Source organism: Ranitomeya imitator, chromosome 10, assembly GCF_032444005.1.
Source record: "Ranitomeya imitator isolate aRanImi1 chromosome 10, aRanImi1.pri, whole genome shotgun sequence".
In the NCBI taxonomy this organism is placed as follows: Eukaryota; Metazoa; Chordata; class Amphibia; order Anura; family Dendrobatidae; genus Ranitomeya; species Ranitomeya imitator.
The window spans coordinates 2,990,175-3,011,309 of NC_091291.1; the positions used below are offsets into that span (position 1 = coordinate 2,990,175).

Consider the following 21,135-nt stretch of genomic DNA (forward strand, 5'->3'; position numbering starts at 1 on the left):
CACTAACAAAGAATAGAGGTCTGTAATTTTTATCATAGGTACACTTCACCTGTGAGAGACAGGATCTAACAAAAACAGAAAATCAAATTGTAGGATTTTTACATAATTAATTTGAATTTTAGTGCAATAAATATGTATTTGATCCCCTACCAACCAGCGAGAATTCTAGTTCTCACAGACCTGTTAGTTTTCTGTAAGAAGCCTCATACCCTGCATTCAGTACCTGGATTAATTGCTCCTGTTTGACCTCGTTAACTGTATAAAAGACACCTGTTTTCAAACTCTTGTCACGGATCCCAGGGACCATACCTTAATCATCCCCACCGCTCACACTAACATGTCATGAACCGGGGTTGTTTGGTTGCCCAGTTCTTTTCTGAAGGGGATTTAGCTATATCCCACTTCCGGTTTGGAACTTGCAGCTCTCTGGCGCCCCCCTCACCCTCAGGTCAGAGTACTGCACCTAGGATTAGTCTCCAGAAAGGCTGCCTTACTTTGCACTGGCTAATGGGCACACTGCAGCGAGGGCGATATAACCACTCCCACTCAGGCGGGAACAATAACAAAGACGCCATGTGGTGAAATATGTATATATATATATATGTGTGTAGTGACATATGTCTAGGGTTATATGTGTGACTAATGATAATGTAACACCTGTCCTGAAGGCAAGTCGCACCTAGGTGTTAATAGGTACTTCCTTGGGACTAGTAGAAATTGTGTCTCCATATCACACCAGGAGGTCTAGCTACAGCCAAGAAGAAGGTAACATTTGGCACCTCTGAGGTCTTGGAGAGGAGATGCTAAATTGCGGCCTGAGGTGATCTATTCCTGGGAACCTGGTCACAAGTGTCTCAAGAGGAAATAATATATATTCATTAGTAGAGCAGCCGTGGCCAATCAACAAGCCAGCAATTATGATATTAGTTATAAATTTAGGCTGCAGACAGAGAATTGTGTTCACATGTGAGGGCAGCCTGAGAAGCTGATGTGTTCCACCAACTCCATTCACCCCCCCTCAGGGAGCAGAACGCAAACTACCAATTAGATGATTTCTGTAAGTTTTCTCCTGTTTATTTTGATACTGTTTTGCATAAGTTTTATGTCTTTTTATTATCATATTTTTATACCTTTTCATATTGTAAGTACTGACCCTTTTGCTATTAAAGTATAAAACTTTAACAAGTTGAACCTTGAATGTTCTAAAAGAATCCATAGCCTAAGGTGTGTGAGCCTTATGAGTGATAGACATATTTTTATTAGTATTATTATTTCTGGGACTCATCGCCTGTGTATTTAATGAGTGGTGGCAGCGTGTATGAGCGGGTGTGTGGCCTGGGTCGGTGTGTGATTTATGCTCCCATTACAGCATAGGACAGAGGTTTAATGCTGGACTGAGAGTGGGGAGATAGATTAACCCTTGCAGGCACAACCCCAAGTCACGTGTGAGAGCAGGCATGTGATCAATTAGTGACACCACGGAGTAGGGATCCTTGACATGCCATCACTACAAAGCCTCCCAAACGCCCAGGACAAATCCGCTGCAACCAGCTCTGATTTCTTAATAACGGGTCCGGAGCCAACCCAAATTAGTAGCGTAATTCACTGCAGAGGACGTGACAGTACGTTATAGAGCAAGGAGAGACAAGCCAGTAATTTTATATATTTTACTCCATAAAGGTAGGTAGTGTTTACGGAAGTATAAAAAGATATAAAATTAGACAAATATCGTATGTACTGTCACGGATCCCACTCCGTGAAGTCACTAATTTGTCACGTACTCACTCTCAGCACATAACTTGGGGGTTGTGCCTACAAGGGTTAATCTATCTCCCCACTCTCAGTCCAGCATTCAACCTCTGTCCTATGCTGTAATAGGAGCATAAATCACACACCGACCCAGGCCACACACCCGCTCATAGACACTGCCACTACTCAACAAATACACGGGCGATGAGTCCTGGAAATTACTAATACTGTCTACCACTGATACGGATCATACAGTTTAAGGCTATGGATTCTTTTAGAACATTCAAGGTTCAACTTGTTAAAGTTTTATGCTTTCATACAAAAAGGTTCAGTGCTTACAGTAAGAAAAAGGTATAAAAATATAATAAAAGGACATACAGGTATGCAAAACAGTATAAAATAAACAGGAGAAAACTTACAGAAGCATCTAACTTTGTAGTCTGCTTTCTGCTCCCTGAGGGTAGGATGAATACAGACTGCTCTCACATGTGAACACTAATTTATAGCTTTACTCTGGAGCTCAGATTTCTAGACCAGACCCTCAGGTTAATATCATAATTGCTTGTTTTTGATTGGACCACAGCCACTACTGCCAATGAACATATTATTTGCTCTGAGATTCCCTGTGTAAAAGTTCTCACAAATATAGTGTCAGGCTGTAATTGACATCTCTCTTCAAAGAGCTAGGAGGTGTCAAATGTTTCCCTTTTTTCTTTATTTCCAGCACGACCCCCTGGCGAGATTGGAGACGGTAGTCTGCCTTCTCAAGATGTTTGCTGTGACCTTTGTGAGGCCTGCAGTTTCAAGACAGATGTTCAACTACTGCTAGTTACACATATAACCCTAGACATATCACTACACACATATAGATATATACATATTTCACCACAAGTACAACTACAAATAAAATAGGATTAAAGTTGAAGAAAACACAGTTGGTTCATATCGTGGCTGACCATGGGGCTTGGGGGAGGGGTGATACATCCAGATGCATTACAGATCTGTCTCGCAGCTAGACCCGGGACAAAAGACTAGGGAAGACTGATGTCTCACTTATCTCTGTGCCCAAAACCAAGGCACTCCCCCTTTGGTGACCTCCCTCAGAGGCTGAGTACTCCCCTTTCCTAGAGTTATGACAAGCCATTTCTATACATAACTCGCTGTATGAACCTCGTAGAAGAACGACACAATGATCATGATGCTCACCACGTCAGGGGGGTTCTTTTAAGTAAAAACACGGCGTAGACATATGGCCCGCTTACAGAGAAATCAGTTCCTTGCATTTTGTTGGGTTTAGATCCTAGTGATTTTAGTGAGTTATAGATTTCTCGGTGGACATTCTGAATATGTAACCTTTATATCTCTATTCCTGATCGGTGATATTATACATTACTTTTCAAGAACAAAGGAGTCCCATGCAAGTTGTCATACCAGTTATAGCTGGTATCAGGCGGGAGGGGGATGAGGGGTTTAGACAGAAGACTGGCTTTCCCAGCACAAAGCCATATCAATTCCTTAGTGGATGTTGCTGGCAAGCTGGTCTCACATTACATCTCGATAGCAAGGGGGAGGAAGAGTCGCTTAGAATTACAGCCTGTGCTGGCAGGCAGAGGAAACTGCAGCTGAGAGCCCTGTATGTGTAATTGAAGTAATCAGAACTTCTTCTTGGCCAAGACCAAAGAGCTGTCCAAGGACACCAGGGACAAAATTGTAGACTTGCACGTGGCTGGGAAGGGCTACAGGACAATGGGCAAGTAGCTTAGTGAGAAAGCGATAACTGTTGGCACAATTATTAGTAAATGGAAGAAACACAAGATGACTGTCAATCTTCCTCGGTCTTCATTCAAGATCTTGCCTCATGGTGTAAAGATGATTCTGAGAATCAGCCCAGAACTACATGGGAGAACCTGGTCAATGACCTGAAAGGGGTGGGACCAAAGTCTCGAACATTACCGTAACACACTACGCAGCTCACACCAGCGCATGTCCAGGCCAGTTTGAAGTTCACCAATGACTATCTGGATGATCCATAGGAGACATGGAAGGTCATGTGGTCAGATGAGACCAAAACAGAACTTTTTGGTACTGATTCTGCTCGCCGTGTTTGGAGGAAGGATGAGTACAACCCCAAGAACACCATCTCAACCATCAAGCATGGTGGGGGAACATCATATTTTGCAGTTCTTTTCTGCAAAGGGGACAGGACGACTGCATCATATCGAAGGGAGGATGGCCAAGTAAGATTTTTAGCCATCTACCTTCCCTCAGTAAGAGCACTGAAGATGGGTCATCGCTGGGTATCCCAGCATGACAATGACTCGAAACACACAGCCAGGGCAACTAAGGAGCTGCTCCGGAAAAAGAAGCATTTCATGGTCCTGGAGTAGCCAAGCCAGTCTCCAGACCTCAACCCTATAGAAAATCTTTGACAGGAGCTGAAACGCTCCGTGATATGTATGGATAGCAGAGGTCTGCAGCAATTGTTCACGCTGCTGATCATTGAAAAGACAAGTGTTCTGTGTGAATTTATCAGGTTCAATTGTGATAAGTAGATGTCATGACACTGTTGTCGGGTATCCCGGGACCAGGGGCTCCTACCCTGTCCCTAACGATAGGGGTGCCCTAGCTCACCGTTCCCCAGATTACTTCTGATGGTGAAGATGCCAGGGCCACGTACCTTGCCTTAGCTCCTGAACCTTCCTTAGTCTGTATCCTTCCCCCACCCAGGATAGAGGGGAATAGTAGTGTACCGTAATACAACAACCAAACTAACAAGGTAATACGAACAGGGGTAAAGGAAAATACCAAACACACAACTATTCTGACACATATAACAGAGGAATGCACTAGGGAGTCAAGGATGGGGTTAAACCAAAGTAGAACAAAGGGATTATCACACACTCAAAACAAGGCAACAGTCACAGATAAATCCACGGCCGGGGTCTTCTGGAGATTCTTCAGTGGTTGGGGTCCTCGTGTGCGGCCAGGGCTCTTCTGGAGATTCTTCAGTGTGCGGAGTCCTCTTGTGCGGCCGGGGACTTCAGTGGGTGGGGTCCTCATGTGCGGCCAGGAGTCTTCTTGAGATTCTTCAGTGTGTGGAGTCCTTGTGTGCGGCCAGGGTCTTCTGGAGATTCTTCAGTGTGCGGCCGGGGGTCTTCTGGAAATTCTTCAGTGTGCGGCCGGGGGTCTTCTGGAGATTCTTCAGTGTGCGGAGTCATCTTGTGCGGCCGGGGACTTCAGTGGGTGGGGTCCTCATGTGCGGCCAGGAGTCTTCTTGAGATTCTTCAGTGTGTGGAGTCCTTGTGTGCGGCCGGGGTCTTCTGGAGATTCTTCAGTGTGCGGCCGGGGGTCTTCCGGAGATTCTTCAGTGTGCGGCCGGGGGTCTTCCGGAGATTCTTCAGTGTGCGGCCGGGGGTCTTCTGGAGATTCTTGAGTGTGCGGCCGGGGGTCTTCTGGAGATTCTTCAGTGTGCGGCCGGGGGTCTTCTGGAGATTCTTCAGTGTGCGGCCGGGGGTCTTCTGGAGATTCTTCAGTGTGCGGCCGGGGGTCTTCTGGAGATTCTTCAGTGTGCGGCCGGGGGTCTTCTGGAGATTCTTCAGTGTGCGGCCGGGGGTCTTCTGGAGATTCTTCAGTGTGCGGCCGGGGGTCTTTCGGAGATTCTTCAGTGTGCGGCCGGGGGTCTTCTGGAGATTCTTCAGTGTGCGGCCGGGGGTCTTCTGGAGATTCTTCAGTGTGCGGCCGGGGGTCTTCTGGAGATTCTTCAGTGTGCGGCCGGGGGTCTTCTGGAGATTCTTCAGTGTGCGGCCGGGAGTCTTCTGGAGATTCTTCAGTGTGCGGCCGGGGGTCTTTCGGAGATTCTTCAGTGTGCGGCCGGGGGTCTTCTGGAGATTCTTCAGTGTGCGGCCGGGGGTCTTCTGGAGATTCTTCAGTGTGCGGCCGGGGTCCTTGCTGAGCCAGAGGGGATGCCACGCCGGTCCAGGCTGTAGGTTTTAATGTTTTGGTTGGCTGAGTACAGGGAGACAGGGGTGCACTATATGGGGGGTTAACAGCAGCTATTTGCAGCACACAGAAGGCGCACTGTACGGCTACTCAGCTTCCGCTCCGTGTTGCCATGGAGATGACGTCGCGCACGTCGGCGGGCGCGGTCACGTGGAGGGGCGTGTCTTGCATTGGAGACAGCGCGCGCTGCGGAGCGTTCAGTGTTCTCCGGTGTCCGAGGTGAGCGCTGCGGCCGCTGTGCGCTGCGGGGAGACGGGGCCCGAGTGCCGGGGATGAGGAGGAGGGAGACGCTGAGCAGCCGCCGCCATTGTGTTTCTGGGGGGAGGGGGCAGACGCCATGTTCTGTATCCAGACGACGGCGATGTCGGGAGCTGTTTGGCCCCGGGCCTGACGTGGATCCCCGGGGTCGCGGTGCCCGCAGCCGTCCGTCCTTCCTCCGGGCCCCAAGCCCTCACTGTGGCCCTATTATCGCGGCCCCCGCGTCTCCCTCCTCTTCGCGCAGGCGCAGATCCCGCCCATCACTCTGGTCGGTTTAAAAGATGCAGCAGCTGCTGATTGGCTGCCCGAGGCTCCGCCCACCGAATGCTGCCTCTTTGTTTTGTGTTTTCTTGTCCCGCTTTTCGCTGCGCGCTGATTGGCTGCCGCGTCCCCGCTCGGGCTGTGATTGGCTGCAGGTAATGTGAGTGAGTGCGCGGCGCTTCCTTTCCTTCCGTGCGGCGTCTGCTCTGTGTTACCGACTCTGAGCCCGGGACCGAGCGGCCGCACCCGGAGCGAGGGCAGAGCGACCCCCGGTGAGTGCAGGAGAGAGAGCGACCCCCGGTGAGTGCAGGAGAGAGAGCGACCCTCCCCCAAAGGCCCGTGCAGGAGAGAGTGACCCCCCCAGGGGAGAGCGACCCCCGGTGAGTGCAGGAGAGAGCGACCCCCCCAGGAGAGAGCGACACCCCCCCCCCCCCCGGCCCGTGCAGGAGAGAGAGCGACCCCCCCAAAGGCCCGTGCAGGAGAGAGTGACCCCCCCAGGGGAGAGCGACCCCCGGTGAGTGCAGGAGAGAGCGACCCCCCCAGGAGAGAGCGACACCCCCCCCCCCCCCCCCGGCCCGTGCAGGAGAGAGAGCGACCCCCCCAAAGGCCCGTGCAGGAGAGAGTGACCCCCCCCCCCCAGGAGAGAGCGACCCCCGGTGAGTGCAGGAGAGAGTGACCCCCCCCCAGGAGAGAGCGACCCCCCCCAGGAGAGAGCGACCCCCGGTGAGTGCAGGAGAGAGAGTGACCCCCCCCCCCCCCAGGAGAGAGCGACCCCCGGTGAGTGCAGGAGAGAGTGACCCCCCCCCCAGGAGAGAGCGACCCCCCCCAGGAGAGAGCGACCCCCGGTGAGTGCAGGAGAGAGAGCGACCCTCCCCCCCAGGAGAGAGCGACCCCCGGTGAGTGCAGGAGAGAGAGCGACCCTCCCCCCCAGGAGAGAGCGACCCCCGGCGAGTGCAGGAGAGAGCGACCCCCCCAGGAGAGAGCGACCCCCGGCGAGTGCAGGAGAGAGCGACCCCCCCCAGGAGAGAGCGACCCCCGGTGAGTGCAGGAGAGAGCGACCCCCCCAGGAGAGAGCGACCCCCGGCGAGTGCAGGAGAGAGCGACCCCCCCAGGAGAGAGCGACCCCCGGCGAGTGCAGGAGAGAGCGACCCCCCCAGGAGAGAGCGACCCCCGGTGAGTGCAGGAGAGAGCGACCCCCCCAGGAGAGAGCGACCCCCGGTGAGTGCAGGAGAGAGCGACCCCCCCAGGAGAGAGCGACCCCCGGCGAGTGCAGGAGAGAGCGACCCCCCCAGGAGAGAGCGACCCCCGGTGAGTGCAGGAGAGAGCGACCCCCCCAGGAGAGAGCGACCCCCGGTGAGTGCAGGAGAGAGAGCGACCCTCCCCCCCAGGAGAGAGCGACCCCCGGCGAGTGCAGGAGAGAGCGACCCCCCCCAGGAGAGAGCGACCCCCGGTGAGTGCAGGAGAGAGCGACCCCCCCAGGAGAGAGCGACCCCCGGCGAGTGCAGGAGAGAGCGACCCCCCCAGGAGAGAGCGACCCCCGGTGAGTGCAGGAGAGAGCGACCCCCCCAGGAGAGAGCGACACCCCCCCCCCCCGGCCCGTGCAGGAGAGAGAGCGACCCCCCCAAAGGCCCGTGCAGGAGAGAGTGACCCCCCCCCCCAGGAGAGAGCGACCCCCGGTGAGTGCAGGAGAGAGCGACCCCCCCCCCCAGGAGAGAGCGACCCCCCCCCAGGAGAGAGCGACCCCCCCCCCCCCCCAAAGGCCCGTGCAGGAGAGAGTGACCCCCCCAGGAGAGAGCGACCCCCCCCAAAGGCCCGTGCAGGAGAGAGTGACCCCCCCAGGAGAGAGCGACCCCCCCCAAAGGCCCGTGCAGGAGAGAGCGACCCCCCCTCCCGACCCGTGCAGGAGAGAGAGCGACCCCCCCAAAGGCCCGTGCAGGAGAGAGTGACCCCCCCAGGAGAGAGCGGCCCCCGCCCCCCCCAAAGGCCCGTGCAGGAGAGAGCGACCCCCCCCCCCTCCCGACCCGTGCAGGAGAGAGAGCGACCCCCCCCCAAAGGCCCGTGCAGGAGAGAGTGACCCCCCCCAGGAGAGAGCGACCCCCCCAAAGGCCCGTGCAGGAGAGAGTGACCCCCCCAGGAGAGAGCGACCCCCCCCCCCCCCAAAGGCCCGTGCAGGAGAGAGCGACCCCCCCCCAAAGGCCCGTGCAGGAGAGAGCGACCCCCCCAAAAGGCCCGTGCAGGAGAGAGAGCGACCCCCCCCCCCCCCCCCAAAGGCCCGTGCAGGAGAGAGTGACCCCCCCCCCCCCCAAAGGCCCGTGCAGGAGAGAGTGACCCGTGCAGGAGAGAGCGACCCCCCCTCCTCCCGACCCGTGCAGGAGAGAGAGCGAACCCCCCCCAAAGGCCCGTGCAGGAGAGAGTGACCCCCCCCAGGAGAGAGCGACCCCCCCCCCCCCAAAGGCCCGTGCAGGAGAGAGTGACCCCCCCAGGAGAGAGCGACCCCCCCCCCCCCAAAGGCCCGTGCAGGAGAGAGAGCGACCCCCCCCAAAGGCCCGTGCAGGAGAGAGTGACCCCCCCAGGAGAGAGCGACCCCCCCCCCCCCAAAGGCCCGTGCAGGAGAGAGAGCGACCCCCCCCCAAAGGCCCGTGCAGGAGAGAGTGACCCGTGCAGGAGAGAGCGACCCCCCCCTCCTCCCGACCCGTGCAGGAGAGAGAGCGAACCCCCCCCCCCCCAAAGGCCCGTGCAGGAGAGAGTGACCCCCCCCCAGGAGAGAGCGACCCCCCCCCCCAAAGGCCCGTGCAGGAGAGAGTGACCCCCCCCAAAGGCCCGTGCAGGAGAGAGTGACCCCCCCAGGAGAGAGCGACCCCCCCCCAAAGGCCCGTGCAGGAGAGAGAGCGACCCCCCCCCCCCCCAAAGGCCCGTGCAGGAGAGAGAGCGACCCCCCCCAAAGGCCCGTGCAGGAGAGAGTGACCCCCCCAGGAGAGAGCGAAAACCCCCCTCCCCCCCCCCCCCCCCCCCCCGTCCGTCTCTGACCCGTCCTCCTCCTCTGTGCAGCAGGTAGCAGAGGTCCCGCCATGCCGATCCGACGCTCCGTCAATTCCTCCAGCCAGGAGTCCGCTCCAAAGAGCCGTGCTGCCGCTGCTGCTGCCGCCGCGGAGAGTGAGGACAAGAAGGCAGGTAATGTTTGGGGCAGGGTCCTCCCTCCTCCGCGGGGCCGGTGTCCTCCCTCCTCCGCGGCGCTCACCTCTCTCCTCCCTCAGAGGCCGATGCCAGCTCCGAGGAGTCCGCGTCCACCGGAGAGGAGCAGGAGACTCCCCCGGCCACGTCCAGCGAGGCCGAGCAGCCCAAGGAGGCCACGGAGGAGAAGGCGGCCGAGGGGGCGGTGAGCGAGGACGCCAAGAAAGAGTGAGTACGGCTAGAGGCGGCCGAGGGGGTCCGGGGGGCCACACACTGACCCCCACCTTGTGTCTCAGTGGCGACAAGGAGCCGGCCAAGGAGAAGAAGGTGAAGAAGACCATCCCCACGTGGGCCACCCTGTCTGCCAGCCAGCTGGCCCGGGCACAGAAGCAGACGCACATGGCCTCCTCGTCCCGCCCCAAGATGGACGAAATCCTGACCGAAGCCATTAAGGTAAGAGGCGCCGGGATATACCTGCAATGTGCCCCCCCAGAGCTGTGATGTGGGGGGACTCCTTTATGGCGCCAGCAGAGGCCCCTGTCACGCGCTCTCTCCCGTCAGGCCTGTTTCCAGAAGACGGGGGCGTCTGTTGTGTCCATTCGAAAGTACATCATCAGCAAGTACCCGTCTCTGGAGCTGGAGAAGAGGGGCTACCTGCTGAAGCAGTCCCTGAAGAGGGCGCTGCAGCGAGGGAACATCCGGCAGGTGAGACTGCGCGCCGGGGGTGAGGGCCTCTGCTGAGACCTCGGCCTCAATCCTCCGTGTCTTCTCTCCAGGTGAAGGGGAAGGGGGCGTCCGGTAGCTTTGTGGTCGTGTCCAACTCCTCCAAATCTGCCTCCAAGTCCCGGGACAAGAAGGTGGGCAGAGCGGCGGGTGGTCGGAGCGGGCCGGTGCCGGGGGCTCCTCATCACATCCTTGTTATTTCTGACAGAAGAGCAGCTCCACAGCCGGGGAGCAGCCCAACGTGAAGCTGGAGGACATCCTGCCGCTGGCCTTCACCAGACTGTGCGAGCCCAAGGAGGCGTCCTACAGCCTGATCAAGAAATACGTGGCCCAGTATTACCCCAAGCTCAAGGTGGAAGTGAGGTGAGAGCGGCCGGAAGGGATGGATGGAGGGATGACAGACTGGTGAAGAGTGCGCAGAGTATAAACCTTATTATTAACAGCTAGGGGGGGGGGGTGTACAGAATGCATCACACAATGTACTGTTAGGTGGGCTGAGCAAGTGACAGTGGGGAATGTACAGCGTCCTCCCGTGCCGACCCGTATAAAGCAGACGTGGTATACGAGCATTGTCACTTGGAAGCAATATTAAGGTGGTCATTACCTATACAGGGCACAGAGCAGTGTGCGGCCACCGTCCCGATGCGCGTTTCGGTCCTGCTTTCGTCTCAACCACCTGACAAAGGTAGGACCGAAACGTGTGTTGTCCATTTTGTTGCAGTACATTATGTGACATATTCATGTTCTCCAGAGACACACACACACACATCTTCTATAATTCAGAGTGCTTCCACCATGTGTGATTGTCACATAAGGTACTTTTGAGTGTTATGTCTGCAGAGCGTTGCACTGATGTGACTCTCTATTGCAGGCCTCAGCTCCTGAAGAACGCTCTGCAGAGAGCCGTGGAGAAGGGCCAGCTGGAGCAGATCACGGGGAAAGGAGCTTCTGGCACATTCCAGGTCAGTCTGCGTAACCCAACTGATGAGTCTGGAGCGCCGACACACGTCTGACGGCTCACGTGTCTTGTGCACCAGGTGTTCGGTAGAGCCCTACCGAACAAATCGCAGAGTTCACGCATTTTGTGCATCGGCACGTGTCATATCGCCCCTGCGTCTTGCACGCTGGTATCTGGCAGAGGGCTCTCGACTCCCTGGGCCCCAGCACGTGACAGGGGGGGCTCCCGTGGTTCCCGGCGTGTTGCTCGCTCTTAGTCTCGGATCGGCCACCAATGACCCGGCGCTATATCGCTGATGTCCTGCACGGTCACATCAGTCAGGTCGGGCGCCTCACAGGCAGAGACACAAGGTGTTGACTGAGACTTTCCTCTGTCTTACAGCTGAAGCGAGCAGGAGATAAGCCCCTTCTGAGCGGAGGAGGATTTGAGGATGCCATCCTATCTGCCATCACCGCCATGAATGAGCCCAAGACCTGCTCCACCACGGCCATTAAGAAATATGTGCTGGAGAACCACCCCGGGGTGAACTCCAGCTTCCAAGGTGAGCTAGGGTCCGCAGCGCTGCCCCCCGTGTGTCTGATCCAGATCACCTTCATGTCTTTCCTCCCCCAGTTCATCTGCTGAAGAGAACCCTGCAGAAGTGTGAGAAGAACGGCTGGATGGAGCAGATCTCCGGGAAGGGCTTCAGTGGCACATACCAGCTCAGCTTTCCATATTACCCCAGGTAGGAGCACTACACACTGCAGGCCGTGCGTCTGGTGCCCGCAGCTGTACAGTACACCACGTCTCTTCCCACAGTCCCATCATACTGTTCCCAGACAAGGCAAGTGAGGAAGAGGAGGAGGAAGAGTCTGACAACGAGTCCGAAGAGTCTGAAGAAGAGGAGTCTGAGGAGGAATCTGAGGATGAGGAGCCCCCTCCCAAGAGGAGGTGAGTGGACGCCGTGCTGTGATGGGTGATCAGTGGGCGTCCGCCGGGTGGTTAATGGGACCTTGTTCCTTGTATTCAGGATGCAGAAGAAGGCAGCGCCATCTAAATCCAGGTCCAGAGCGCCCCCACCTAAAGCCAAGAAGAGGGCTCCAGCCCCGCGAGGCAAAGCAAGAAGTGCCCCCAAAAAGGCTCCAGCCCCACCTCCTTCTAAAGCTAAGAAGGGAAAAGCCGCTCCCCCACCTCCTCCCCCTGCCAAAAAACCAGCCAGCCGGGCCTCCAAGAAGCCTTCCCCTGCAAAGAAAGCTGTAAAGCCTGCGGCAAAAGGCAAATCCAGCGCCAGGAAATCGCTGCGGTCCCGGAAGTGAGGCGGGAGCAGAAACGGGGCCACGACACCAGCCAGGAGACAGAGGCCGCTCCGTGCTGGAATTCCAGGCAGAGCCACTTTTCTAAAGTTGTTTCTTCATTTCCCCTCTGATTTGAGATGGTGCCGCCGCGTTCACACATCTTTTTGGTATAGCCGTAGCCGTCGTGCGCCTCCTCCACCGTTGTCCTCTGACTGAAGCCGGCAATGGTCCATTGCAGTTTTCTTCCCCCCCACGGTCTCTGGTTGTGTCGCTGTTGAGCATTATTTAACTGACCGTCGAGTCCCTTTTTTCTGCAGGAAATCGCGTGTTTTTATTCCTTGGGTAGAGCTGATCGCGGCCGCTCCTTCCGGATCCGTTAGTAGGACGCAGAGCCGTGATGTGGCCGGTGCTGACTTGGGGCGGCCACTAGTGAGACTGTGCTGGGCCTCTGACCCGTCTTCCTGACCCGAGGGGCGGCGCGCGCTGTGCCCTCGCGCAATCCATGGCTTCCAGCACTCACGGCCGTCCGTCGTCCTCACGCGCTCAGCTCCTGGCCCCTGTAGATCACACATCAGTGAGTAGACGTAGCATGTTGTACAGGATCCAACCTTTTTTTATTTTAAAGCCGATTGTGTCTTTATTTTAATGTTTGCCATTTTGTAAAGACTTGGGTGCGGATAGACGACGTGAATCCCGGGAATTCTGCTGTTTGCTACAATAAAGACTAGATTCTGCTAGGACGCGGTGTCCGTGTCGTTCTTCTGGTCGCTCGCCATGATGGCGCCGCGGGAACACGTACTCGGATATGAGCATTTGTCTGTGGCTTTATTTCCATGCAGATTGGGGGGTCTGGTCCTAAGCCCCCATCTGCACTGGGGGGAGTTCTGTGCTCTCCGGCCTTGTAAGGGATCTCTGGGGGTCTTCAGGCTTCCATTAACCCTATGGTGCTCTGTCAGATGAGGTCTGTACCACATCTAATTACTGCTCCGGTTCAGAGACCCCAAAGGAGGCGAGAAATGGGAAATCGATTCACAAATGTAGAAGAAATAACCAGGCAAAAGTCAGTGCACCCAGCATGGAGATAACCCGAGGGTCTGGGGAGGTGGTCCGGCCTTGTGTCGTAGGCAGCGATGATGGAGGCGAGGTCAGGGCAGTAACATTGCTGTACAGGGGTCTCTCAGTGGTAAGGATCGGCGCTCCGCAGTGTGACAGGCTGACCACCATGACTAGGGACCCGCTACTTACACGGTGTCACGGATCCCTTCTCCGTGGCGTCACTTATTCATTACATACCCGCTCTCACACGTGACTTGGGGTTGTGCCGGCAAGGGTTAATATATCTCCCCACTCTCAGTACAACATTCAACCTCTGTCCTATGCTGTAATGGGAGCATAAATCACACACCGACCCAGGCCACACACCCGCTCATACACGCTGCCGCCACTCACCGAATACACGGGCAATGAGTCCCGGAAAAATTACTATTATTGTCTGCGAATCATAAGGCTCACACACCTTAGGCTTTGGATTCTTTAGAGGTTCAACTGTTAGTTTTATGCTTTAATACAAAAAGGTTCAGTGCTTACAGTAATAAAAAGGTATAAAAATATGGTAATAAAAATACATATAGCTATGCAAAACAGTATAAAATAAACAGGAGAAAACTTATAGAACTAGCTAACTTGTAGTCTGCTTCTGCTCCCTGAGGGTAGGATGAATATAGACTGGATCACATCAGCTTCCCAGGCTGCCCTCACATGTGAACAATTTTGAAGGTATACAAGCCAAATCTATAGAGTCACCCTGGAGGTCAGATTTCTAGACCAGCCCCTCAAGTTGATATTCTATTAGCTTGTTTTTTATTGCACCACGGCCGCGCCCCCAATGAATATATTATTTTTCTGAGATTCTTTGTGTAAAGCTTCCCACAGATAGTGTCAGGATGTAATTCACATCTCTTCCAAAGAGCTAGGAGGTGTCAAACATTCCCTTTCTTCTTGGTTCCCAGCACGACCCACTGGTGAGATTGGAGACAGAAGTCTGCTGTCTCAGGAAAATATATAACATATTAACACCTGGGTGAGACCTGCAGCCTTCAGGACAGATGTTCAATTATTACTAGTCACACAATCAACCTATACATAGTTCACTGCACAAATATTTTTATACATATTTCACTACACATACATATATAGTTATATGAAAAAGTTTGGGCACCCCTATTAATCTTAAGGTTTTAATGTTTTATACAAAATTGGTTTTTTTTGCAACAGCTATTTCTGTTTCATATATCTAATAACTGTTGCACACAGTAATGTTTCTGCCTTGACATGAGGTTTATTGTACTAACAGAAAATGTGCAATCTGCATTCAAACAAAATTTGACAGGTGCATAAGTATGGGCACCCCACCAGAAAAGTGACATTAATATTTAGTAGATCCTCCTTTTGCAAAAATCACAGCCTCTAGTCGCTTCCTGTAGCTTTTAACCCCTTCACCCCAAAGCCTGTTTTCACCTAAGTGACGGGGCCAATCTTTACAATTCTGACCACTGTCATTTTATGAGGTCATAACTCTGGAACGCGGATCCCGGTGATTCTGACACGGTTTTCTCGTGACATATTGTACTTCACGATAGTGGTAAAACTTCTTCGATATGACTTGCATTTATTTGTGAAAAAACAAAAATTTGTCGGAAATTATGAAAATTTAGCAATTTTCAAACTCTTAGTTTTTATGCCCTTGAATTAGAGAGTTATATCACATAATATAGTTAATAAACAACATTTCCCACATGTCTGCTTTACATCAGCACAATTTTGGAAACATAATTTTTTTTTGTTAGGACGTTATAAGGGTTAAAATTTGACCAGCGATTTCTCATTTTTGCAACAAAATTTGCAAAACCATTTTTTACGGACCACCTCACACTTGAAGTGACTTTGAGGGGTCTATATGACAGAAAATGCCCAAAAGAGACACCATTCTAAAAACTGCACCCCTCAAGGTGCTCAAAACCACATTCAAAAAGTTTATTAACCCTTCAGGTGCTTCACAGGAATTTTTTGAATGTTTAAAAAAATTGAACATTTAACTTTTTTTTCACAAAATTTTTACTTCAGGTCCAATTTGTTTCATTTTACCAAGGGTAACAGGAGAAATTGGACCACAAAAGTCGTTGTACAATTTGGCCTGAGTACGCCGATACCCCATATGTGGGGGTAAACCACTGTTTGGGCGCACGGCAGAGCTCGGAAGGGAAGGAGCGCCGTTTGACTTTTCAATGCAAGATTTGCTGGAATTGAGATCGGAGCCCATGTCACGATTGCAGAGCCCCTGACGTGCCTAAACAGTGGAAACCCCCACAAGTGACACCATTTTGGAAAGTAGACCCCCTAAGGAACTAATCTAGATGTGTGGTGAGCACTTTGAACCTCCAAGTGCTTCACAGAAGTTTATAATGTAGAGCCGTAAAAAAAATTTCATATTAATTTTCACAAAAAATGATCTTTTTGCCCCAAATTTTTTATTTTCCCAAGGGTAAAAGGATAAATTGGACCCCAAAAGTTGTTGTGCAATTTGGCCTGAGTACGCCGATACTTCATATATGGGGATAAACCACTGTTTGAGCCCATGGCAGAGCTCGGAAGGGAAGGAGTGCCATTTGACTTTTCAATGCAAAATTGGCTGGAATTGAGATCGGACGCCATGTCGCATTTGGAGAGCCCCTGATGTGCCTTAACAGTGGAAACCCCCCACAAATGACACCATTTTGGAAAGAAGACCCCCTAAGGAACTTATCTAGATGTGTGGTGAGCACTTTTAACCCCCAATTGTTTCACTAAAGTTTACAATGTAGCATTGTGAAAATTAAAAAATCATTTTTTCTTTCCACAAAATGTTTTAGCCCGCAATTTTTTTTTCTCCCAAGGGTAACAGGAGAAATTGGACCACAAATGTTATTGTCCAATTTGTCCTGAGTACGCTGATACCCCACATGTGGGGGGGAACCACCGTTTGAGTGCATGGCAGAGCTCGGAAGGGAAGGAGCACTGTTTGAAATGCAGACTTAGATGGAATGGTCTGCAGGTGTCATGTTGCATTTGCAGAGCCCCTGATGTACCTAAACAGTAGAAACCCCCCACAGGTGACCCCATATTGGAAACTAGACCCCCCAAGGAACTTATCTAGATGTGTTGTGATAGCTTTGAACCAACAAGTGTTTCACTACAGTTTATAACGCAGAGCTGTGAAAATAAATTTTTTTCCACGAAAATGATATTTTATCCCCTATGTTTTTTTTTTCCCAAGGGTAACAGGAGAAATTGGACCCCAAAAGTTGTTGTCCAACTTGTCCTGAGAACGCTGATACCCCATATGTTGGGGTAAACCCCTGTTTGGGCACATGGGAGAGCTCGGAAGGGAAGGATCCCTGTTTTACTTTTTCAAAGCAGAATTGGCTGGAATTGAGATCGGACGCCATGTCGCGTTTGGAGAGCCCCTGATGTGCCTAAACAGTGGAAACCCCCCAATTATAACTGAAGCCCTAACCCTAGCCCTAACCCTAATCCCAACAGTAACCCTAACCACACCTCTAACCCAGACACACCCCTAACCCCAACCCTAACCCTAGCCCTAATGGGAAAATGGAAACACATTTTTTTACATTTTATTATTTTTCCCTAACTAAGGGGGTGATGAAGGGGGGTTTGATTTACTTTTATAACGTTTTTTTGGCGGATTTTTATGATTGGCAGCCGTCACACACTAAAAGACGCTTTTTATTGCAAAAAATAGTTTTTGCATCACCACATTTTGAGAGCTATAATTTATCCATATTTTGGCCCACAGAGTCATGTGAGGTCTTGTTTTTTGCGGGACGAGTTGACGTTTTTATCGGTTACATTTTCGGGCAGATGACATTTTTTGATCGCTTTTTATTCCGATTTTTGGGAGGCGGAATGAACAAAAACCAGCTATTCATGAATTTCTTTTGGGGGAGGCGTTTATACCGTTCCACGTGTGGTAAAATGGATAAAGCAGTTTTATTCTTCAGGTCAGTACGATTACAGCGATACCTCATTTATGTAATTTTTTTTATGTTTTGGTGCTTTTACACAATAAAAACTATTTTATATAAAAAAATAATTGTTTTTGCATCGCATTATTCTGAGAGCTATAACTTTTTTATTTATGCGCTGATGATGATGTATGGCGGCTTTTTTTTTGCGGGACAAGATGACGTTTTCAGCGGTACCATGGTTATTTATATCCGTCATTTTGATCGCGTGTTATTCCACTTTTTGTTTGCCTGTATGATAATAAAGCGTTGTTTTTTGCCTTTTTTTTTTTTTTTTGCGGTGTTCACTGAAGGGGTTAACTAGTGGGATAGTTTTATAGAGCGGGTCGTTACGGACGCGGCGATACCAAATATGTGTACATTTATTGTTTTTTTTTTATTTACATAAATAAATGGATTTATTGGGAAATGTTTTTTTTTTTTTTTTTTTTTTATTTGGGGATTTTTTTTTTTTTCTTACACATTCTATTTTTTTTTTTTAACTTTCTACCATTGTCCCAGGGTGGGACATCTCTGTATTAGATCAGATCGTTGATCTGACACTGTGCATAGCACACTGTGCTATCAACGATCTGACAGGCAGTTTAGGTGGCTTTCTGGCGCCTGCTCTCAGCAGGCGCCGGCTAGCCAGGTCATTTCATGACCCGGAAGGAGTCCGGCGGCCATCTTGGATCCGGGGACTCCTTCCGGGTCACCGGAGCAACGCGATCTCATTACTGATAGCAGCATCAGAGGGGTTAAATGCCCGCGATCGGCGATAGCGCCGATCGTGGGCATTGCTGCGGGGTGTCAGCTGTCATATACAGCTGACACCCGCACCCGATCACCGCGGCGCTCAGCGCGAGACCGCGGTGATCGGTGCGCCGTACTAGTACTGCTGCTGGCACAAATGCAGTGTCGGCAGCGCAGTACTAGTACGGCGCGTGGCACGAAGGGGTTAATGAGATCCTGGATGAAGGTATTTTTGACCATTCCTCTTTACAAAACAATTCCAGTTCAGTTAAGTTTGATGGTCACCGAGCATGGACAGCTCTCTTCAAATGATCCCACAGATGTTCAATGATATTCAGGTCTGGGGACTGGGATGGCCGTTCCAGAACAGTGTAATTGTTCCTCTGCATGAATGCCTGAGTAGATTTGGAGCAGTGTTTTGGATCATTGTCTTGCTGAAAGATCCATCCCCTGCGTAACTTCAACTTTGTCACTGATTCATGAACATTATTGTCAAGAATCTGCTGATACTGAGAGGAATCCATGTGTCCCTCAACTTTAACAAGGTTCCCGGTGCCGGCATTGGCCACACAGCCCCAAAGCATGATGGAACCTCCACCAAATTTTACTGTGGTAGCAAGTGTTTTTCTTGGAATGCTGTGTTTTTTGGCCGCCATGCATAACGCCTTTTTGTATGACCAAACAACTCAATCTTGGTTTCATCAGTCCACACGACCTTCTTCCAAGAAATAGGCTTCTCCAAATGTGCTTTTGCATCCTCAGCCGACTCTGTTTGTGGCGTGCTTACAGAAACGGCTTCTTTCGCATCACTCTCCCATACAGCTTCTCCTTGTGCAAAGTGCGTTGTATAGTTGACCGATGCACAGTGACACCATCTGCAGCAAGTTGATGCTGCCGCTCTCTGGAGGTGGTCTGAGGATTGTCCTTGACTGATCTCACCATTCTTCTTCTCTGCCTTTCTGATGTTTTTCTTGGCCTGCCACTTCTGGCCTTAACAAGAACTGTACCTGTGTTCTTCCATTTCCTTACTATGTTCCTCACAGTGGAAATTGACAGGTTAAATCTCTGAGACAGCTTTTTGTATCCTTCCCCTGAACAACTATGTTGGATAATCTTTGTTTTCAGATCATTAGACAGTTGTTTCGAGGAGCCCATGATGCCACTCTTCAGAGGAGATTCAAACAGGAGAACAACTTGCAAGTGGCCACTTTAAGTAGCTTTTCTCATGATTGCAAACACCTGGCTATGAAGTTCAAAGCTCAATGAGGTTAGAAAACCAAAAAAAGTGCTTTAGTAAGTCAGTAAAAAGTAGGTAGGAGTATTTAAAACAAGAAAATGATAAGGGTGCCCATACTTATGCACCTGTCAAAGTTTGTTTGAATGCAGATTGCACATTTTCTGTTAGTACAATAAACCTCATTTCAAGGCAGAAACATTACTGTGTCCAACAGTTATTACATATATGAAACTGAAATAGCTGTAGCAAAAAAAAAACAATTTTTATAAAACATTAAGGTTAAGATTAATAGGGGTGCCCAAACTTTTTCATATAACTGTACATACACCGTGTTCCAAATTTTTTATGCAAATTGGATTTAAGTGTCATAAAGATTTAATTGTTTTGTTTCTCAAATAAACTCGTGGATGTTATTGTGTCTCAGGGATCAATGGATCACTGAAATCTTAAACACGTGATAATTAGTTTTACAGGTGATTGTAAATAAAGGAAAACTACTTAAAAATTATGTTGCACATTATTAAGCAGGCCACAGGTTTCAAGCAATATGGGAAATAAAAAGGATCTCACTGCTGCTGAAAAGCATTAAATAGTGCAATGCCTTGGACAAGGTATGAAAACATTAGATATTTCCCGAAAACTTAAGAGTGGTCATCGTACTGTGAAGAGATTTGTTACTGAAACAGAGCACAGACAGTTCATGCAGATAAAGGTATAATGAGGAAGGTTTCTGCCAGACAAATTCATTGAATTAAGAGAGCAGCTGCCAAAATACCATTATAAACCAGCAAACAGTTATTTGAAGCTGCTGGTGCCTCTGGAGCCCCTTGAACCTCAGGGTGTAGGATCCTTCAAAGGCTTGCTGTGGTGCATAAACCTACTATTCGGCCACCCCTAAACAGTATTCACAAGCAGAAACGGTTGCAGTGGGCCCAGACATACATGAACACTAATCTCCAAACAGTCTTGTTTACTGATGAGTGTCGAGCAACCCTGGATGGTCCAGATGGATGGAGTAGTGGATGGTTGGTGGATGACCACCATGTCCCAACAAGGCTGCGACGTCAGCAAGGAGGTGGAGGAGCCATGTTTTGGGCCGGAATCACGGGGAAACAGCTAGTAGGGCCCTTTAAGGTTCCTGAAGGTGTGAAAATGACCCCTGCAAAGTATGTAGACTTTCTGACTGACAACTTTCTTCCATGGTCTAAAAAGCAGAAACCAGGAGCAAAATCATCTTCATGCTGACAATGCCCCATCTCATGCTGCAAAGAATAGTGAGTGATTGGCTGCTATGGGCATAAAAGGAGATAAACTCATGGTGCGGCCGCCATCTTCCCCTGACCTCAACCCTATAGAGAACCTTTTCTTTGACATTTTTTGTTTCCTGTCTGGACGGCCATTGATGCTGCTCAGTGAACGGTGTAAGGTAGCTTTTCCGCTGCTGTTCCTCTGTTTCTACATATATTATAGCTTTGTCGCCCAGACACATTTCCTGCGCAGGGGCCCTGGGCTGTGTCCGCTCCTGCAGCGACACTACGGATTCTTTACGGTAAGAGCAGAGACTGTGGATTCAGCCGTGTCATCCACCACGCAGGCCACGATTACCGGAAACCACTGAAAGCGACAAAACATCTGACAGCAGTAACGGGCTACAAGTGGCCATGGTTTTTTTGCTGGGGGGTGATGGGGGCG

The 21,135-nt window shown here is 51.3% G+C and overlaps 1 protein-coding gene across 6 annotated transcripts; it reads left to right on the forward strand.

Moving 5' to 3' along the window:
• The first annotated feature begins 5,860 nt into the window (after positions 1 to 5,860).
• On the forward strand, positions 5,861 to 13,133 carry HP1BP3 (heterochromatin protein 1 binding protein 3). 6 transcript variants are annotated; one of them, XM_069742036.1, is made up of 13 exons: positions 6,409 to 6,526; positions 7,589 to 7,620; positions 9,316 to 9,438; positions 9,522 to 9,666; positions 9,735 to 9,891; positions 10,000 to 10,143; positions 10,215 to 10,295; positions 10,370 to 10,524; positions 11,033 to 11,123; positions 11,501 to 11,660; positions 11,732 to 11,843; positions 11,918 to 12,049; positions 12,129 to 13,133. In XM_069742036.1, the coding sequence occupies exons 3-13, from the start codon at positions 9,336 to 9,338 to the stop codon at positions 12,412 to 12,414; spliced, it is 1,566 nt and encodes a 521-aa protein (XP_069598137.1). In that variant the 5' UTR covers positions 6,409 to 6,526; positions 7,589 to 7,620; positions 9,316 to 9,335; the 3' UTR covers positions 12,415 to 13,133. The 6 variants fall into 6 exon arrangements, with proteins under 6 accessions (XP_069598135.1, XP_069598138.1, XP_069598139.1 ...); XM_069742034.1 differs by lacking the exons at positions 6,409 to 6,526; positions 7,589 to 7,620 and adding an exon at positions 5,861 to 5,967; XM_069742037.1 differs by lacking the exons at positions 6,409 to 6,526; positions 7,589 to 7,620 and adding an exon at positions 5,886 to 5,967 and having other exon boundaries at positions 9,319 to 9,438.
• Positions 13,134 to 21,135: the final 8,002 nt, after the last annotated feature.